The following is a 15215-nucleotide window of genomic DNA, read 5'->3' as shown; positions in this document are numbered from 1 at the left end:
CCATGCATTCTTCTGGATTTGGGGGGATTTAGGGGGGGAGGAGGGGGTAAACTCTTCCAGACTTCAAAGTTTTCCTAGTTGGTCACTTACAAGCAATTTTATGATGTGTCCAGGCCCAAAGCTTGCAGTAAAACTGAAAAGGAAAAAATGGCTCATAGTACCTGAAACACTATCGTTTTTACTTCTGCGTAACCTCTGGTGAGTCAGAACTCACTTGGTCTGATGCGCAAAGTGTGCAGGTGTTGGGTGGATGCATTTATACTGGAAATTGTAACCAGCAGAAACAAGTGAGGGGGCTACTCTTTTGACTGGATCTTTGTTTCAAACTGGTTTCTAACGTCTCCACGCGCCTTTCCGTTTTGCAGCTTTTAGTATAAATGTATCTGCTTAACAGATGTACGTTTCATGTATCTGAGGAAGTGCGCTCTGACTCACAGTGTTATCTCTATAACCAGAGCCTACAGGAGGTTGGAAACTGACCTCTCTTAAGTTTAACAGCCACCTCAGTCTCCTGTGCCTTAAGAAGTTTTACCCCAAGCCTCTTTGCCACAACTTCTGTTCTCCCCCAACATTTTTTCTCTTTGATTTTGGTTGTAAATATTTATGTAACATTTTTATTTTAAGTGTATTGGAAGAAGTGAGGTCTGATTCACCGAAGTTTATGCTGAAATAAGCTTGGCTAGCCTGCTTGATTTCTGCTTTACTTCATGAAAGCTTATGCTGAAATACATTTTTTAGTCCCCAAGGTGCCCCTGGACTGATGTTTTTTCTTGCTACAGGCTAACATCTGAAATTACCTATGTTTATTTAGATATTTTTGTGCAGCCTTTCCAGAGAGCCTGCTCATAGCTTGCAAAGTAATAAAAATGCAAAATGCTGTGAATGCTAACAGTTAATAAGGTATTAAAATCTTGCCTTAAAAACCCAGCCAGTGCATAAAAGCAGCATAAACCAGTTTAAACCAAAATCTCATAAAACAGTTCTAATAGAAAGGTCGCAATAATTAGCGTTTATGCACCAGTTTAGAGTGTTCAGGATAGATTTATGTATCAATGGTTATCTTACTAATACCAAATAAGTAGTTGTCAGTAATCCATGGTGGTGTAGTGGCTAGTGCATGGAGAGATCTGGCTCTTGGGGTAGTGGTGTGGCTTTGGAACTATTGGAACTACTATCTCTCACCTTGCTGTCATGTTTTGATAGAATGATAGAAATGTAATCATCCAATACGATCAATATTATCTCTGTGTTGTGAATAAATATGAGAGGAAGTGGCTTGCCTCAGGCCAGCCACTGAGTTCATCCCAGATATTAACTAGGAGCTTAATCACCATGGTACAGGTAGATTGGAAATAGGTGGGTTGTATTTATAAAGTAGGGTTTGGGCTGTGAGTTTTCAGTTGGAGCAATATAATATTTGTGTTTGTCTTGGTAGCTTGTAATCCCAGCACCAAAACCACCCAATAAAAATTGCAAAAAAAAAAAACCTTGTTAAATCATCAGACACCATGATAAAATAATTTATAGTCATCCCACCCTGGCTTAATCCCAAACAGTATATGGTAGGCAGTGTTATGGGGGACAAGATAAAACCCAGTGCAGTCCTAAACAGAGTTACGCGGTGCAAAATACATTGAAATTGGTGGCCTTAGAATGCTGTGATTCTGGTTGGGACTTCTCTGTGGGAAGCTCTGTAGGAGGAGATTTGTGCTTATTGTGCTTCAACAATAATTGAAGGAAGAAGATATGGGGAAAATACCTGAAAGGAGAATTAACTAACTGTAGAACTGTGTGAATGAAGTATAAGAACTTGGCCATTTGGCGTGTTCTAAGAAACAGGCCTTGAAAGTAGGCCTTGAATGGGACATTGGGCCTCTGTTGGTGCTGAAGAACTTTGAGGATGTGGTCACAAACTGGAGGAAATCGGGAAATGAGTGGGATTTGTTATCCCGAGAGCTTTCCCTAATGATAAAGATGGAAAAGACAGCTGAGAGTATAAGATGGTTGTGGTCAAATAAGCTGTATGGGTGTGTGTATTAATCAGCGTTAAGAGGGCAGCTGGTGATGAGTTGTATAAGATGATAGAAACAGAAGTTAGTGGGCATTAGGTAGCCTTGGCTTTTCAACATGAATGACTGAGGATGTGAGGGAGGTTATACTACACAGTATAATGCTTGCGGGGAGGGTGCAGTGAAGAAATCAAATTATATTATAAATAACGTAAAACAACATAAATAAAACAAGGTGGCATGTAATAAACATGGTGTTGAGCTCAGTATGCAGAGCCATAGGAAGAGTACATGAGTGTGTGTGGTAATATGGTTTTAAAGCAGAGCTGCGTGAATGAAGTGTGAGAATTTGTACTGTGGATGTTTTGTTGTGTTAAAGGCTGCCTTTGCATGACATCTAGAGTGGAAAGTTATGGGATAGTACTGGCCTTGGGAGTTGAGGAAGTCTTATCAGGGACTGGTAATGAAACCGTCTTTTGTGTGCATTTTCATGCCATGTATACATATACATATATGTAGTATATAAACTTGCACAAATGGCTTATTACAGTGCAAGCCTAGGACCTTAACAGATGTCCTGTTTTTACTTATAGAGAGAGGTAGTCTCCTTTTTTTTTCAGCAGAAGGATGAGGGATAATTGAGGAAAGACCAGAGAATATTTTAATGTGATGGAGGAGGAAGAGGAGGGCCATTCTGATTTAAAGGGGTAGAGGCAGCCATGTTTGCTGCCAGATACTGCAGTGTAAATCTCTTTCCCACCCCTCAGCTTCTCCCCTCCCCCCAAAACGAATCCTCACTGCTTTGGGTTAACAAATGATATTTCAGTTCATCTTCATAGGTTCCTATTCTCTTTCCTACCCTCATACCATTCTGAAATGTATCATTAGCAAGCTAGGGAAAGCGACATTCTCTCTCCCTCCCCCTTTCCTTTCTGCAGCCAGGACTGCGGTGCAGAAATTAACCCTTTTCAATACAAAGCTGCAGCGGGATTATACAGAAATATTTTTCTCTCCATTTTCATGAAGAATTAAATAGGAATAGGCAGAGAGCTGCCTCTGTTGTAAATGGCAGAAGGAACTGCAATGTCTTCTGCAGTGTCTTTAAGTAAACAAGGAAATTACATTGCCAGTGCTGCTGACAAAAGGCACAGTTGTTTATATATAGCTAGCTGAAACTTATTTAATGATTGTATTTTAAATTTAATACACTGAGAGATTTTCCACCCCTTACGTTTTTTCAAATTGTTTTTCCTAAATGTATTTTGCCGCAAATAGCTAGGTCTCCCATGTTTTAACCAACATTGAACTGTGCAAATGCTGTTAGAATTTCACATACAGCAGACAACAGAGATGTGAGACAAATTGCTGTTCAGGTATCTGATAAGTGGGAAGCAGGTATATTTGTATGATGCTTTGATATTTTCCAGTTTGATAGCTTCTTCTCCTTTTTGTCTGCAGTGGAAACAGGCTTCATATTCTGAATGTATGTTTAACATTTTCTGTTTGTTAATCCTGTTGTTACTTTGTTTGTATGACAGAAGCATAAATGTGAATGTCTTGTAAATCAGCCAAACCTTGGTGTGAGTTTCTGGATTCTGACTGTTGATAAATATGCCATTTTGTTTTTAAAACAAAGTAGTATATTTTGGTGTTCTTCTTTCATTTGTATGTACCTGTTTATAGACTCCTAGGTGATTCTGTTGCTGCCTGCCTTTAAAAAAAACCCTAATGATCTTGGCTGATGCAAAATATAATTTATTATTATTGGCTGCAGTGGTATAGTTGCATGTAATAATGGTTCATTAATATTTTGCAACTCCATCGTGTTTATATTGGACAAGGCAATGATTGTAATGGCATTGCTGTTTTTTTCTGGTTACTATTTTTCTTTAAATGGGTCATAGTAAAAAAATGATCAATGGATGACACAAGGGGTTGAACTGCTTAAAGTGGTAATGTTTGTCTCCAATTGGGAGGATAGATACCTGATGAAAATAAAACAATGATGGGGAAAGTGGGGAGTTTGCAGCAAAATGCTTTCTAGGAAAGATGATTTTTCACTTGAAAACGTTTTGCTTTTTAAGCACTACATGTATGTAAAGTTCAGGTTTGGCATGACATTTCTATGGAGGATAATGGCATGGATTGTTTTCACACTCACAAAAAGTGTAGTCTAAATTGCCTTATTGCTTAAATAAGCAACACTGATCACAGTGTTGTCAGATGTGTTGCAACAGGAACCATCAGTTAAACGAGACAGTACCTTTATTGGACCAACTAAGGCTTTAAAACAGTGGATTTGAGCTTGGATAGCTGATCCAGTAAAAATATATCTGCCTGTGCTTCTCATTACCAGAAAATGTCATTGCTTCCTACCCCTCCCCCTTTTCCTTTTTTCAGAGATGAGGGGAAAATTGATTCTTAGAAAGGTTTGTAAAATCAAAGACAGTTTACATGCATATGAAAATGGTAGTAGGAATGAAACCTTGATTCATTGCATGGTTGCTCGCGTGCAAGCATGTTGGTGATGAAAGGCTTAGTGCAGGCACACCTTTCTGTAAGAGGGTGTCATTGATTAAAGAGGAATTTGTAAACCAGTTGAGTGTGCATGTTGTTAAAGCCTGGATCATAAGCTGTAGCTGATTGTTGTTTTTATGTTTATTAGTTGCCCTTCTGTAAGAGTGTCTCCAATACAAAATGCAAAAATAAATGGTTAAAATAGAATACCAAAATGGGCTTAAAAATGCAGTGGCATAATTGGAATTCAATAAATAAGTTAGCCAGTACCCAGGGAAATTGTTTGATATAAAATGATGTCACTTGTTGGCAGATATGTTGGAAGGTTGCCAGGTAGATCTCCCTAGGGAGTGAGTTCATAGGCTCAGATAGAGAAAGCATTGTGCCAGATTTGATGCGCTTCAGAAAATGTAGGTTCAGAATGCCAAGCTGTGGTTTGGCATGCTGTGGACCGTCTTTGTGCTCATGCACTCTGTTCTCCTTTTGCGTGCTGCAGCTCAGTTAATTCTGCTTTAAGGCAACCTGTATCAAACCAGTAAACTATGGTTTGATTGTGCCCTTTGAGACGGGGTATAAAGTATGTTTCAAACCGTGGTTTACAGATGTGGTTTGAAGAGCAATGGCAAATCATAACTTTCTAGTATGGGTATAATAGCAAACCAGCTTGTGCTGAAATAGACGTGATTAATGGAGTGGCAGGGAGGAGACAACAGGTGAGGCCAATTTGTGTAGCACCAAACTGTGGTTTGTAGTTGGTTTTGGATCAGATCATTTTCAGGATGCAACAGTTGATACTGAGAGATGAGTGAAAGTGATATGGATAGAGGCGTTTGTTAAGGCCTGAGACAGTTCAGGACTTCAAAGGTAAGAACCAGCCATGGAAGCAAATCAGAAGGCAGGAGAGATGGGCAAGAGTGGAACACATGTGCTTCCTGAATCTCATTCTCTGCTCTGTCTAAAGCATTCAGTCCATCTTCAGTGTTTCTACACATGACTTTAGGGTTCTTGATAGAACTATTTCTAAATAATTAGGATCTTGCAGCTTCCTGTAGGCTGATGTTTTATACTCTCCACAGTTTGCTTCATATACCCGGTATGTGTAGCTTGCCATTGCTTTACTTGAAAGTAGATCAGTTTTATTTCTGTTCTGAAAACAATACACATAATCCATTCCAAATTACCCTGCTGATTTCAATAGGAGATAGAAATATCAGTGGAAAACTTGAAAGTGGCTGCCCTGGCTAGGAGGATGCTCAGTGATGTACAGAGTTTAAACTATTGGAGATTAAATGTGCGTTTTTTTTCTTGAGATAAAATTAATCACAATTAGTTGGTAGTGATGCTTCTCCAGCAAAAGTGAACTTGGATAGCTGCTACTTCTTTTGCTACAAGTGACAAAAAATGTGCCATGTAGTAGTATCACAAAATGATAATCGTATGGAACGAATTATTTCGTAACTAATAAATTATTACATGAGTAATAATTACATTCTAGTAATAAATTACTGCATTTGTGTGAGATTCCGAATAATGCAAATTTTTAATTATGGATGAAAGGGGTTTAAAGCAACTTGCAGCATTTTGTGGCCATTGGAATAGATTTGGAGAAGAAATTACCCACATTTTGGCTTCAGCGAAACATTGGATAGCATGACCACTGTCGAAAATAGAATGCAGGGCTTGATGGAGCATATATTGCAAGTATAGGGCTTTCTGTGTGAGAAGTGACTAGACTATTGCATTGGAACATTTGCTAGCTTTACATTTTTGGAACCCAGTTGTTGGGCATTCCAGCAAATGTGTTAAGGGTTGCACATTGTTTATTGCTATATGTTGCAAATTATATCAGGCTTCTACTGCAAACTTATAATAAGTTTGAGGTTAAAGCAGTCTGCAAAGAACATCAAAGTCATAATATACTTGAAGCAGTTAACAAATTCCGGTTTTGCAACGCAAGCTTTACCTGCTGTTCACTGTCATTTCTAAGCTTCTGATACCCGCCACCACAGGAAGACTGTGCATGGTTATAAATACAGCAACATTGCAGGGATGCAGAGTGTGCCTCTTCAAAATGGCTGTAGGTTGTATCTTGTGCTGTGCTGTCAAAGTCATGGATTGGGGAGGAGCGCTTGCCACAGATGTCTGAGTGCTGTGCATCAGCTTCAGTGCAGTGGTTAAGAGTAGCAGCCTCTAAGCTGGGGAACCAAGTTTGATTCCCCACTCCTCCATATGCAGCCAGCTGGGTGACCTTGGGGGCGGTCACAGTTCTCCCACTCTGCCCCACCTCCTTCGCAGGGCGTCTGCTTAAACCTATATCAGGTACAAAAAGGAGGTGCTTTCTTTCTTATTGCTCCATGGACCAAGAGCAGTTGTGTTTAGCTAGGTACTTAAAGCTCTGCTTGACTAGCCTCGGGAAATTGGGGACTGTCAATATTATGGGCAATACAATAGCTGTGTAAAGTATCTTATTTTGCAGAGCTCCAAAGTAGTTCCTCAGTTGTTGTTGTTGTTTTTTGGGGGGGAATAAATTATTTAGTAAATATTAAGGATATTCAACAGCTTGGTCGGTGATTTTTTATGACAGCTTAGTTCTGTACAAATCAGATCCCTTCCTCAAAACACTACATGCATAGTACATACAGAAGAAGAAAAGAGGTCTAACACACTTTTCGTTTCCTTCAACAAAAAGAAACATCTGCAAGATAAAATTGTAAAGAAGGAAAGTTTGGGTTCAAGACTTGTGACCTCACTGTGGCCATAAGCAAATCACTGTATTCAGTCACTCGCCCCCCCCCCCCCCCAAATCAGCAGTCAGAAAATAACATACTAACCTACGGTATCCAACTGTGGCTCGTGTTATTCTTATCTGCATGACCGTGTCCATTTTCTCATGTAGCACTTGTGTCTCGTAGTCACGTCAGAGTAGGATAGGATCGTGGAAGACAGTAATTGCACACTGGAATCCAGCTATGATAAATAGATAAGAAAAACAAGTGAATGACTGGCCATTCCATCTCCTCCTCTTCCTTTCCTTTATTTGTTTTGTCTTTTATGTTCTTTTATTTGACTTGATATTTAATGATTTTAAAAGGTATTAAGGGAAAAATATTTCCATAGTTAGGTGACCACCAGTGGTTTAAATATATGTCAAATCTTGCACCTTTGATTTGGCTGATCGTTTGTTTGCTAGCTATCAAACAGTGGTTTTATTTCTCCCATTTCATAATAAGCAAATGTAATTTCATATCTAGTTATCCAAAGACTGGCATCTTTTCAATTTTTTTAAAGTGCTGCTGTGTGTGCACATAAATGCTTCTACCTAGAATAAACCTTTGTTTGTCTTAAAGGTGCCACTGGTTTCAAACTTTGTTCAAGTGCTGTTGTTAGTAATGGATGAAATGTATCTTCATCCTTATTGATTTGACCAGTTCATGAATTGATCTCACTTGGAGACCCTACGGTTCAAGGGAAATATGCATACGAGAGGCCTTTGCATACAAGACCATATTATCTGTTGGCTTGGGCGCTTAACCATGGTATTAGATTTTGAAATGTGATATTGAGATGTTGATAGAACAATACCAAGTATTTCTGCAAAGCTGATTGGGGGCAGCCAACCAAAGGAAATCCTGTGGAAAGTGCAAGCTTGCTCAGTGCTTCTCCAACTTTGCCCTTTGGCTGTTGCAACTTTCTTCACTTCCTTGTTTGTTTAATGTACTGCTGTGGTGCAGTAGTATTCATCTAGTTTTGTTTTTTAAGTTGTGAGTTGGGAACCAGGCCAGCCATTGCAGCAGCATCCTGCCATTTTGTGAGCCATTTTATTCCCTTTTTAAACTTTCCAAAGTCTCTTTTTCTTGTGCTGGAGTGTGCACCTCACTGGGTTAAAAGTGTAGAATCTAGGGCTCAAATAGCTGTGTGGTTCTCTTCCCATGAAGCAGGACTACCTTTCCAATCTCACTATGAGATGGGAATTCTAAGTATTAAAAGTGTCAAAGGAGAATATTATACAAAGGTGAAAATGGGCTTACCACAGTGTGTAGAGGCAAAACAGGAAGCGACTACATTAAAAGGAGGGTCATATAGAGTGGGCAATAGTGTGTTTATTTTTTGGCAGTAGAGGGAGAGGTTAGTGAACTAGTAGACAGGCACCCTTTAAGTAATACCTTACTTGAAGACCTAATAATGCCTACCTGTAGCACAGGTATGTTAATTTAAGGATGGTGTTAGCAGCCCTTGTTTCCATAGCCATGCCACAACAGAATGGAATCCAGTTACCATACGCCTTTCCCATGAAATCTGCTAAAATATAGACCAACAATCTTGTACCTGGGGGCACCTTCAGAATTTTGAGGGCGGTATGTAGATGTTGTCACAAAATGGCTACCTGGAGCCAATCTCAAAATATTGGAAGCTTGCAAGCCAATTATCCTCCTGTGATGAAGGCAGCTATTGTAAATGGGTGGTTCCTGCAGATTCAAAGGTGGTGTCTCCAGCAATATGGAGGAAAACAACAAACCATCTCTTTCCTTGGAGAAATGCTATATTGTAGAATAAGCAAATGGGCACTGGGAAAACCATTGGTGGGTACCATAGCACCCAGGGGTACCATGCTGTGGATTATTGTGCTAACTTTGGATGCAATGTTTTCTGTCTCAGAATCAAAGCCCGTAACATTTTCTTCAGGCTTAGTTGAAGTTTGCACTCGGCAGCTTGGTATTATTATTATTATTATTATTATTATTATTATTATTATTATTATTATTATTATTATTATTATTATTATTATTATTATTATTATTATTAAAGTTTTTAGACTGCCACTCCCAGCATAAGCTGTCTCATGGTGGTTTACAAAGTATAAAACCAATAAAAATTACATAATAAAACACATAAAACCTGTCATTACAATTACAAATGACAGTGGCATAACCAAATTCTTGTTCTCTCCTGGATCCAGCACCCTGCTGTTTCTAGTCTTGTTTCTTATATAGATGACCCTGGCAATCACAATGAGGTAAGGTGGGATCCTCAGATTGGTAACACCCATCTCCTGGCCTCAGCCAAATGCTTGGCAGACGAGTCCCAACTTTAAGGCCCTGCGGAACCCAGAGAGCTGTTTCAGGACCCTTTGGGGAGCTTATTCCACCAGGTTGGCGTCAGGGCCAGGCGAATTTCCCAGGGGCCCGGGACAACCAGTAGATTCATACCTGCAGAGCAGAGAGCCCTGTGGGGGGCATAAGCAGATACGTGGTCCCTCAGATAGGTAGGATCTGGGCTGCATATAGCCTTAAAGGTCAAAACCTTGAATTTGATCCGGAAGCAAACCAGGAACCAATGCTGCTGCTGCCACAGCATTAACTAGATATGAGCCCTCCAAGATGACCTAGTGAGGACCCTCACAGTTGCATTTTGTACCAGTTGCAGTTTCCGTTTCCAGGTCAGGAACAAAAGTAGGCTCATGTAGAACGAGTTATCTGGAAGTGACCGTTGCATGGATCACTGTAACCTGTTCCAAGGACAGGTAGGGCGCTAGTAGCTTTGCTTGGCGTAGGTGAAAAAACACTGTCTGGGCTTCTTTCATGATCTGAGCCTCCATTGACAGGGAAGCATCACCCCCAGATTCCTGGCTACTGGTGCAGGTGTTAATTGCACCCCATCCACGCAGCAGAGACGTGCTTCCTGATCCTGCCCCCTTCTACCCAGCCACAGGATCTCCATCTTGAAAGGTTTGAGTTTCAATATGATAGATAGAATTACAGCCTCTTTTGGAAAAGGTTCTGGCTTGGGCTGTCAGTTACCAGTGCGTGGGCTGGTTCATTCAGAGTCTTTGGCCACACAGAAGGACTGAAAATCTCCCGGCCCTTATATGAGAGACAAATTAGGCCCCTTAACAGCAAACAAAATAGCAAGAAAATGATTGCTTCTTCATTCCATTCCATACTCAGCTGAAATAAGTATTGCCTGATATCTCTGAAGAGTCATTTGATGCACACTGGGGGGAAATGCATGGATTAATGAAATACAAATCATAAAGTTAAGCAGTTAACAGTTACATGTATTCTAAATAATGAAGACATGCAGACTACAGGCAAAAAACCAAGTATATTGATACAAAGAAAGAAATGGCCATTTAAAGAGCAAAATGTCAAAAAAAAATCCTTATAAAATTCCTTATAAAATTCAGTTTGTGATAGTAGGAAATTGCTTACTCTCATATCAGAATATCATTTGGACAGAGCAGAAAAACAGAGGTAAATGCCACACCTAGAGAAAATGTTATATACATTAATGGATCCATTTCTAATATTAGCTTCTAGGAGTTTTTTGTCATTCTGAAGACACTCATTGTATCAATAAGCACACCAGTGGTCCGGGTGGCACAGTTTTCTCCCCAAGCAGCAAAACTGAAACAGAGAATATCTCCCTTCCAGTTACATTTTTAGGTATTCCTAAATTTTCCAGCTTTTCCTACATGAGAATATGACAGATATGTAATACACTAGTTGTTATACCAAGGATTGTTGCTTGATTTCCCAGCCCCTTACATTTTTGAAGGCTGTGTTCTACAATCTATTGTGTAATAGCTGCTCTTCTATTGATATAGAAGCGCTCAGTTAAGGATATATTTGGGAAACTTAATTGGTCTAAAATGCGTTGCTGTTTGTGAAAAACATGCCTTGGTAGTTGCAGATTGTGTACTGTATGGTACATGCAGATGCACTCATGCACATATATTGATCTATATGTGTGCTACACTTACGATGCATGTAACTCCTGTTTCTAGTGTCCCTTGGGTGGCAGATGAAGCTAAACAACTGGCAAGCTAAAAATGGCAATGTTAGGCTGGCGGCATTTTGTCAAGCCATTACCCAAACTCAAAAGAGGGCAAATTAGAGAGAGTGGTTTATTAGGAATAAAGACCAGGAAGTTAGGTGCGGCCCTGATAAATGGGAAAGCTGAGGTGTATGCAGATCATTCTGAATTTAGAATTACCTCCTGTGTAAGTGTGTAAACGTGAAACATGTATGCAAGTGGATGAAATGCATCTCAACTGTTGTCAGCTACAGATCGCCCAGTGATTAATTACGAACACATTCTAGTTTTCGTGGTCCTTAAACCTCTGCTGACATTAGTGTTACCAGGCACTGAAACGGTGGGCTGCTTCATACCTCATCCTGTAGAAATAGGGTGAGAAGGCTTTGAACTTGTTTGGTTAGATATTTCTGAATATTTCCCATTCCTAGATTGGATGAGAGGAATTATCAGGCTTTCTAGAATAGGGAAGTTTAGGTCCTGCTTCATTATAAAAATGTACTTTATCAATTATGACATTGTCATCCAGTTTTGTCCTTGAAATATTTTGGAACGCAGAATGCTTGGTATCTTTGAGGCACAGAAGCACTACAGCATTTTGAGTGTGTGGTATGAACTGTGGGAGAAGAAAAGGTGCTAGCAAAAGGCCGCCCCCACCCTTTCTTTGTTCTGTGAACAAGAATGTCAAGTCAGTAGTAGAACAACTCCTCCTCCCTCTGTTTTGCCACAGCCTCTTTTGTAGAGGAAAAGGAGCTGTCTGCAGCTGTGGATTTTCCTTACTGAGCATGGTGACTCTTCTCCCCCTTCCATCTTTTCTGTCTTGTGATAGAAGAGATCTGAAAATGAAGGACAGTCCTTCTCACTTCTGGCTTTGTATGCGCCCTAATGATGCGTAAGGACCTGAAAACAAGGAACCTGGATTTTGTTAGTCTTTCGTGCTAAAAAGCTTAGTATTAACTCAAATTTTGAGAACAAGAATTCGGGCTGCTTTTTGAAACTGTTTAGCAGCAAGCCAGTGGTTTCAACAATGGTTAAGACTGGAGTTGCATCATTGAGGGAGGGGAGTGTGGAATCCTTCCAATAGGACCTTTACACGGGGTTCTGTCTTGAGCAGTGTGTGCTCCGGAGTCATTCTGGGTCTGCTTCACTTCAGGTTTAGATTTTATTTTTATTTGCCAGTGTTGTCGATTCCTCCATTCTTTGAGTAACTAGCTGTGCTGCCATTTTTCTTTCAGTTATGGTTGTCTTCCAATATTTTCTTGTTTTTTGAGGGGTGAGATAATTTGTGCCTTTGTGCTATTAGTAAATTGAACTATTCCTGCAGATATAGCTTAACTTGCAGACAGTGGAGAGGGTTTCCACTTCAAGTACAAAATGCTATTTTAAAATGTTCAGTATTAGTTTACAATTATAATACAGAGAAAAGAGCCTCTTGTGGTGCAGAGTGGTAAGGCAGCAGGCATGCAGTCTGAAGCTCTGCCCATGAGGCTGGGAGTTCAATCCCAGCAGCCGGCTCAAGGTTGACTCAGCCTTCATTCCTTCCGAGGTCGGTAAAATGAGTACCCAGCTTGCTGCTGGGGGGTAAACAGTAATGACTGGGGAAGGCACTGGCAAACCACCCTGTATTGAGTCTGCCATGAAAACGCTAGAGGGTGTCACCCCAAGGGTCAGACACGACTCAGTGCTTGCACAGGGGATACCTTTACCTTTATAATAGAGTTTAATATTAAATTGCTGTTGTAGCAGTGTTACGGCAGCGGCACCGAGGGATTGACATTAATATCGGCCGAGGAGACAGTGGCAGTTTCAACTGATTCCCTTCTCTCACTGCAGTCCCCCCTCCCTCCCCCCCCCCCCATTGCTGAGGGTCCTTTGACCCCTATCAGCAGGACTTGAGGGATAGCTTGCTGGGCTGAAATGGGAATGTGGAGACATATGTCCTGTTTTTACTTATAGAGAGAAAAGTGCTTTATCCACCCCTCTTTCCTTTCCAGAACAAGGGAAGGAGAATACAAGGGGCAGCTGATCATTCCTTGGTGTCTGGAGACAAACCATTATGGGATGCAAGAAACATCCAAATAGGCACTAGGCAATATTCTGTGCACACAGTCTCTAGCTAATTTAGCTTCATTGTGTGTGTATGTTGGGAATATTCTGTTTCCTTCCAACTCTGGGATTCCATACTGTTATTTCCTGATTAATTACCAAAGGAAGTTGCTTGGAAGTGTATGCCAGAAATGGATTTTTTTAAACATCTAGGACATTCACATTAACCTGGTTATCCTTGTTTATGCTACAGATCAGTTTTTGATGTGCTCTTAGGCAGAATCATTCCAAGAAATTAGAACATTGGAAGAGTGGATACCTCTTGATAAGAAGGTTGTCTCAGTGCCTTCATGTTAAAGTTCCAGAAGGGTAGTCATGTTACAATAAAAAGTTAAAAGCTAAATAGAGTAATCCTGGCATAAGCTTTTATGGTCATCAGATGCATGAAACATAGAAATGATACAGCTGTATAAAGGCCAATAGGCTATGAAGTGAAAGGTAGAGTCTGTGATTATTTCTTCAATTTATGTGAAATGTTATAAATGTTACAGAGTATACTTGTACTTCACAGCCTTTGGGTCCATTGTTTTCATATGTTCCCTCTTTACCTATGTATGATTTACTAATTGAGGATAACACTTTGCATCTGAAGAATAGGCTGCTAGTCCATGTGAGTTTAGGCTAAAATAAACGTGTTAGTCCTAAGAGTGCCATAAAACTCTGTGTTGCTTTTTAGCAAGGAAGAAATTTTCTGTTTGTTCTATTGCCTAGAAGCTCCTTGACATTTTAGATTGATTATATATATCTTTATTCCTTTCTTTTTTTAGGCCCTATGAGAAAAAGGGAAAGCTAAGGATGCTGGAGCAGAACAATGGATTTCTCCTTCTCTTTCATGCAAGGGATCATGGGAAACACAATTCAGCAACCACCTCAACTCATTGACTCGGCTAACATCCGCCAAGAGGATGCTTTTGATGCCAGCAGTGACATCACTGAAGATGGTAGACAGACGCCATATGAAGCTGCTCTTGCCTTGCAGCAAGGTTTTCAGTATCCTACGCCAACAACAGAGGATCTTCCACCCCTCATTAATGGATTTCCACCAATCAGCATGTATGAACCCCAAGCCAAATACCAGTCATATAGTCAGTATCCCAATGGTTCAGCAAACGGCTACGGCACAGTTAGAAACTTTAGTCCCCCAGAATATTATCAGATGGAGAACTCTAACATAAGGCCACATGAAATTCTGGAAAAGCCATCTCCTCCCCAGCCACCGCCACCACCTCCTCCTTCGGTACCCCAAACGGTGATTCCAAAGAAGACTGGCTCACCAGAAATAAAATTAAAAATAACCAAAACTATCCAGAACGGCAGGGAATTGTTTGAGTCCTCTCTGTGTGGGGACCTTTTGAATGAAGTACAAGCGAGTGAGTATGCAAGGGCAAAACATGAAGGGAGAAAAGAGAAGAGGAAAAAAAGTAACAAACATGACTCTTCCCACTCAGAAGAGCGCAAATCGCATAAAATTCCAAAACTAGAGCAAGAGGAACAAAACGTAAGTAGAATTCTAAATGTGGGTTTTCTTTGTTTACAAGGCAAATAGTCCTCTCAGTATTCCTGTCATTTCTTATTTACTCGCTGTTAAGGCTGTAGATATTAGGAAAAAATATAAAATGAAGATTGATTAGTTGTTTCTTGGGTAGGGTATTCCTCCATCTGGGGTCTTTCTTTGGGGGGTAAATTTTGATCATGGTGGATTGCCCTCCAAGCAATGGAAATCCAAATTCTGCTTTTAGAATAAAACTGTTCAAATTATTGTATAAATAA

General features: G+C 40.2%; 1 protein-coding gene across 5 annotated transcripts in view; it reads left to right on the top strand.

The window, feature by feature from the left end:
- NSD3 (nuclear receptor binding SET domain protein 3) overlaps window positions 1-15215 on the top strand; it is a 73843-nt gene that overhangs the window by 690 nt on the left and 57938 nt on the right. For 3 of the 5 annotated variants that reach the window (XM_077305918.1, XM_077305917.1, XM_077305914.1), the window contains exon 2: window positions 14213-14943. In XM_077305918.1, coding sequence (XP_077162033.1) covers window positions 14257-14943 — 687 coding nt within the window. In that variant the 5' untranslated portion in view covers window positions 14213-14256. Of the gene's footprint in view, window positions 1-3385; window positions 3405-3471; window positions 3493-14212; window positions 14944-15215 lie in introns of those variants that run through there. The other 2 variants (XM_077305916.1, XM_077305915.1) reach the window with 2 other exon arrangements.

This window comes from Paroedura picta, chromosome 12, assembly GCF_049243985.1.
Source record: "Paroedura picta isolate Pp20150507F chromosome 12, Ppicta_v3.0, whole genome shotgun sequence".
NCBI classification, from domain to species: Eukaryota; Metazoa; Chordata; class Lepidosauria; order Squamata; family Gekkonidae; genus Paroedura; species Paroedura picta.
Note: the sequence above shows the minus strand (reverse complement) of the source record. Positions and strands in the feature narration are given on the sequence as shown.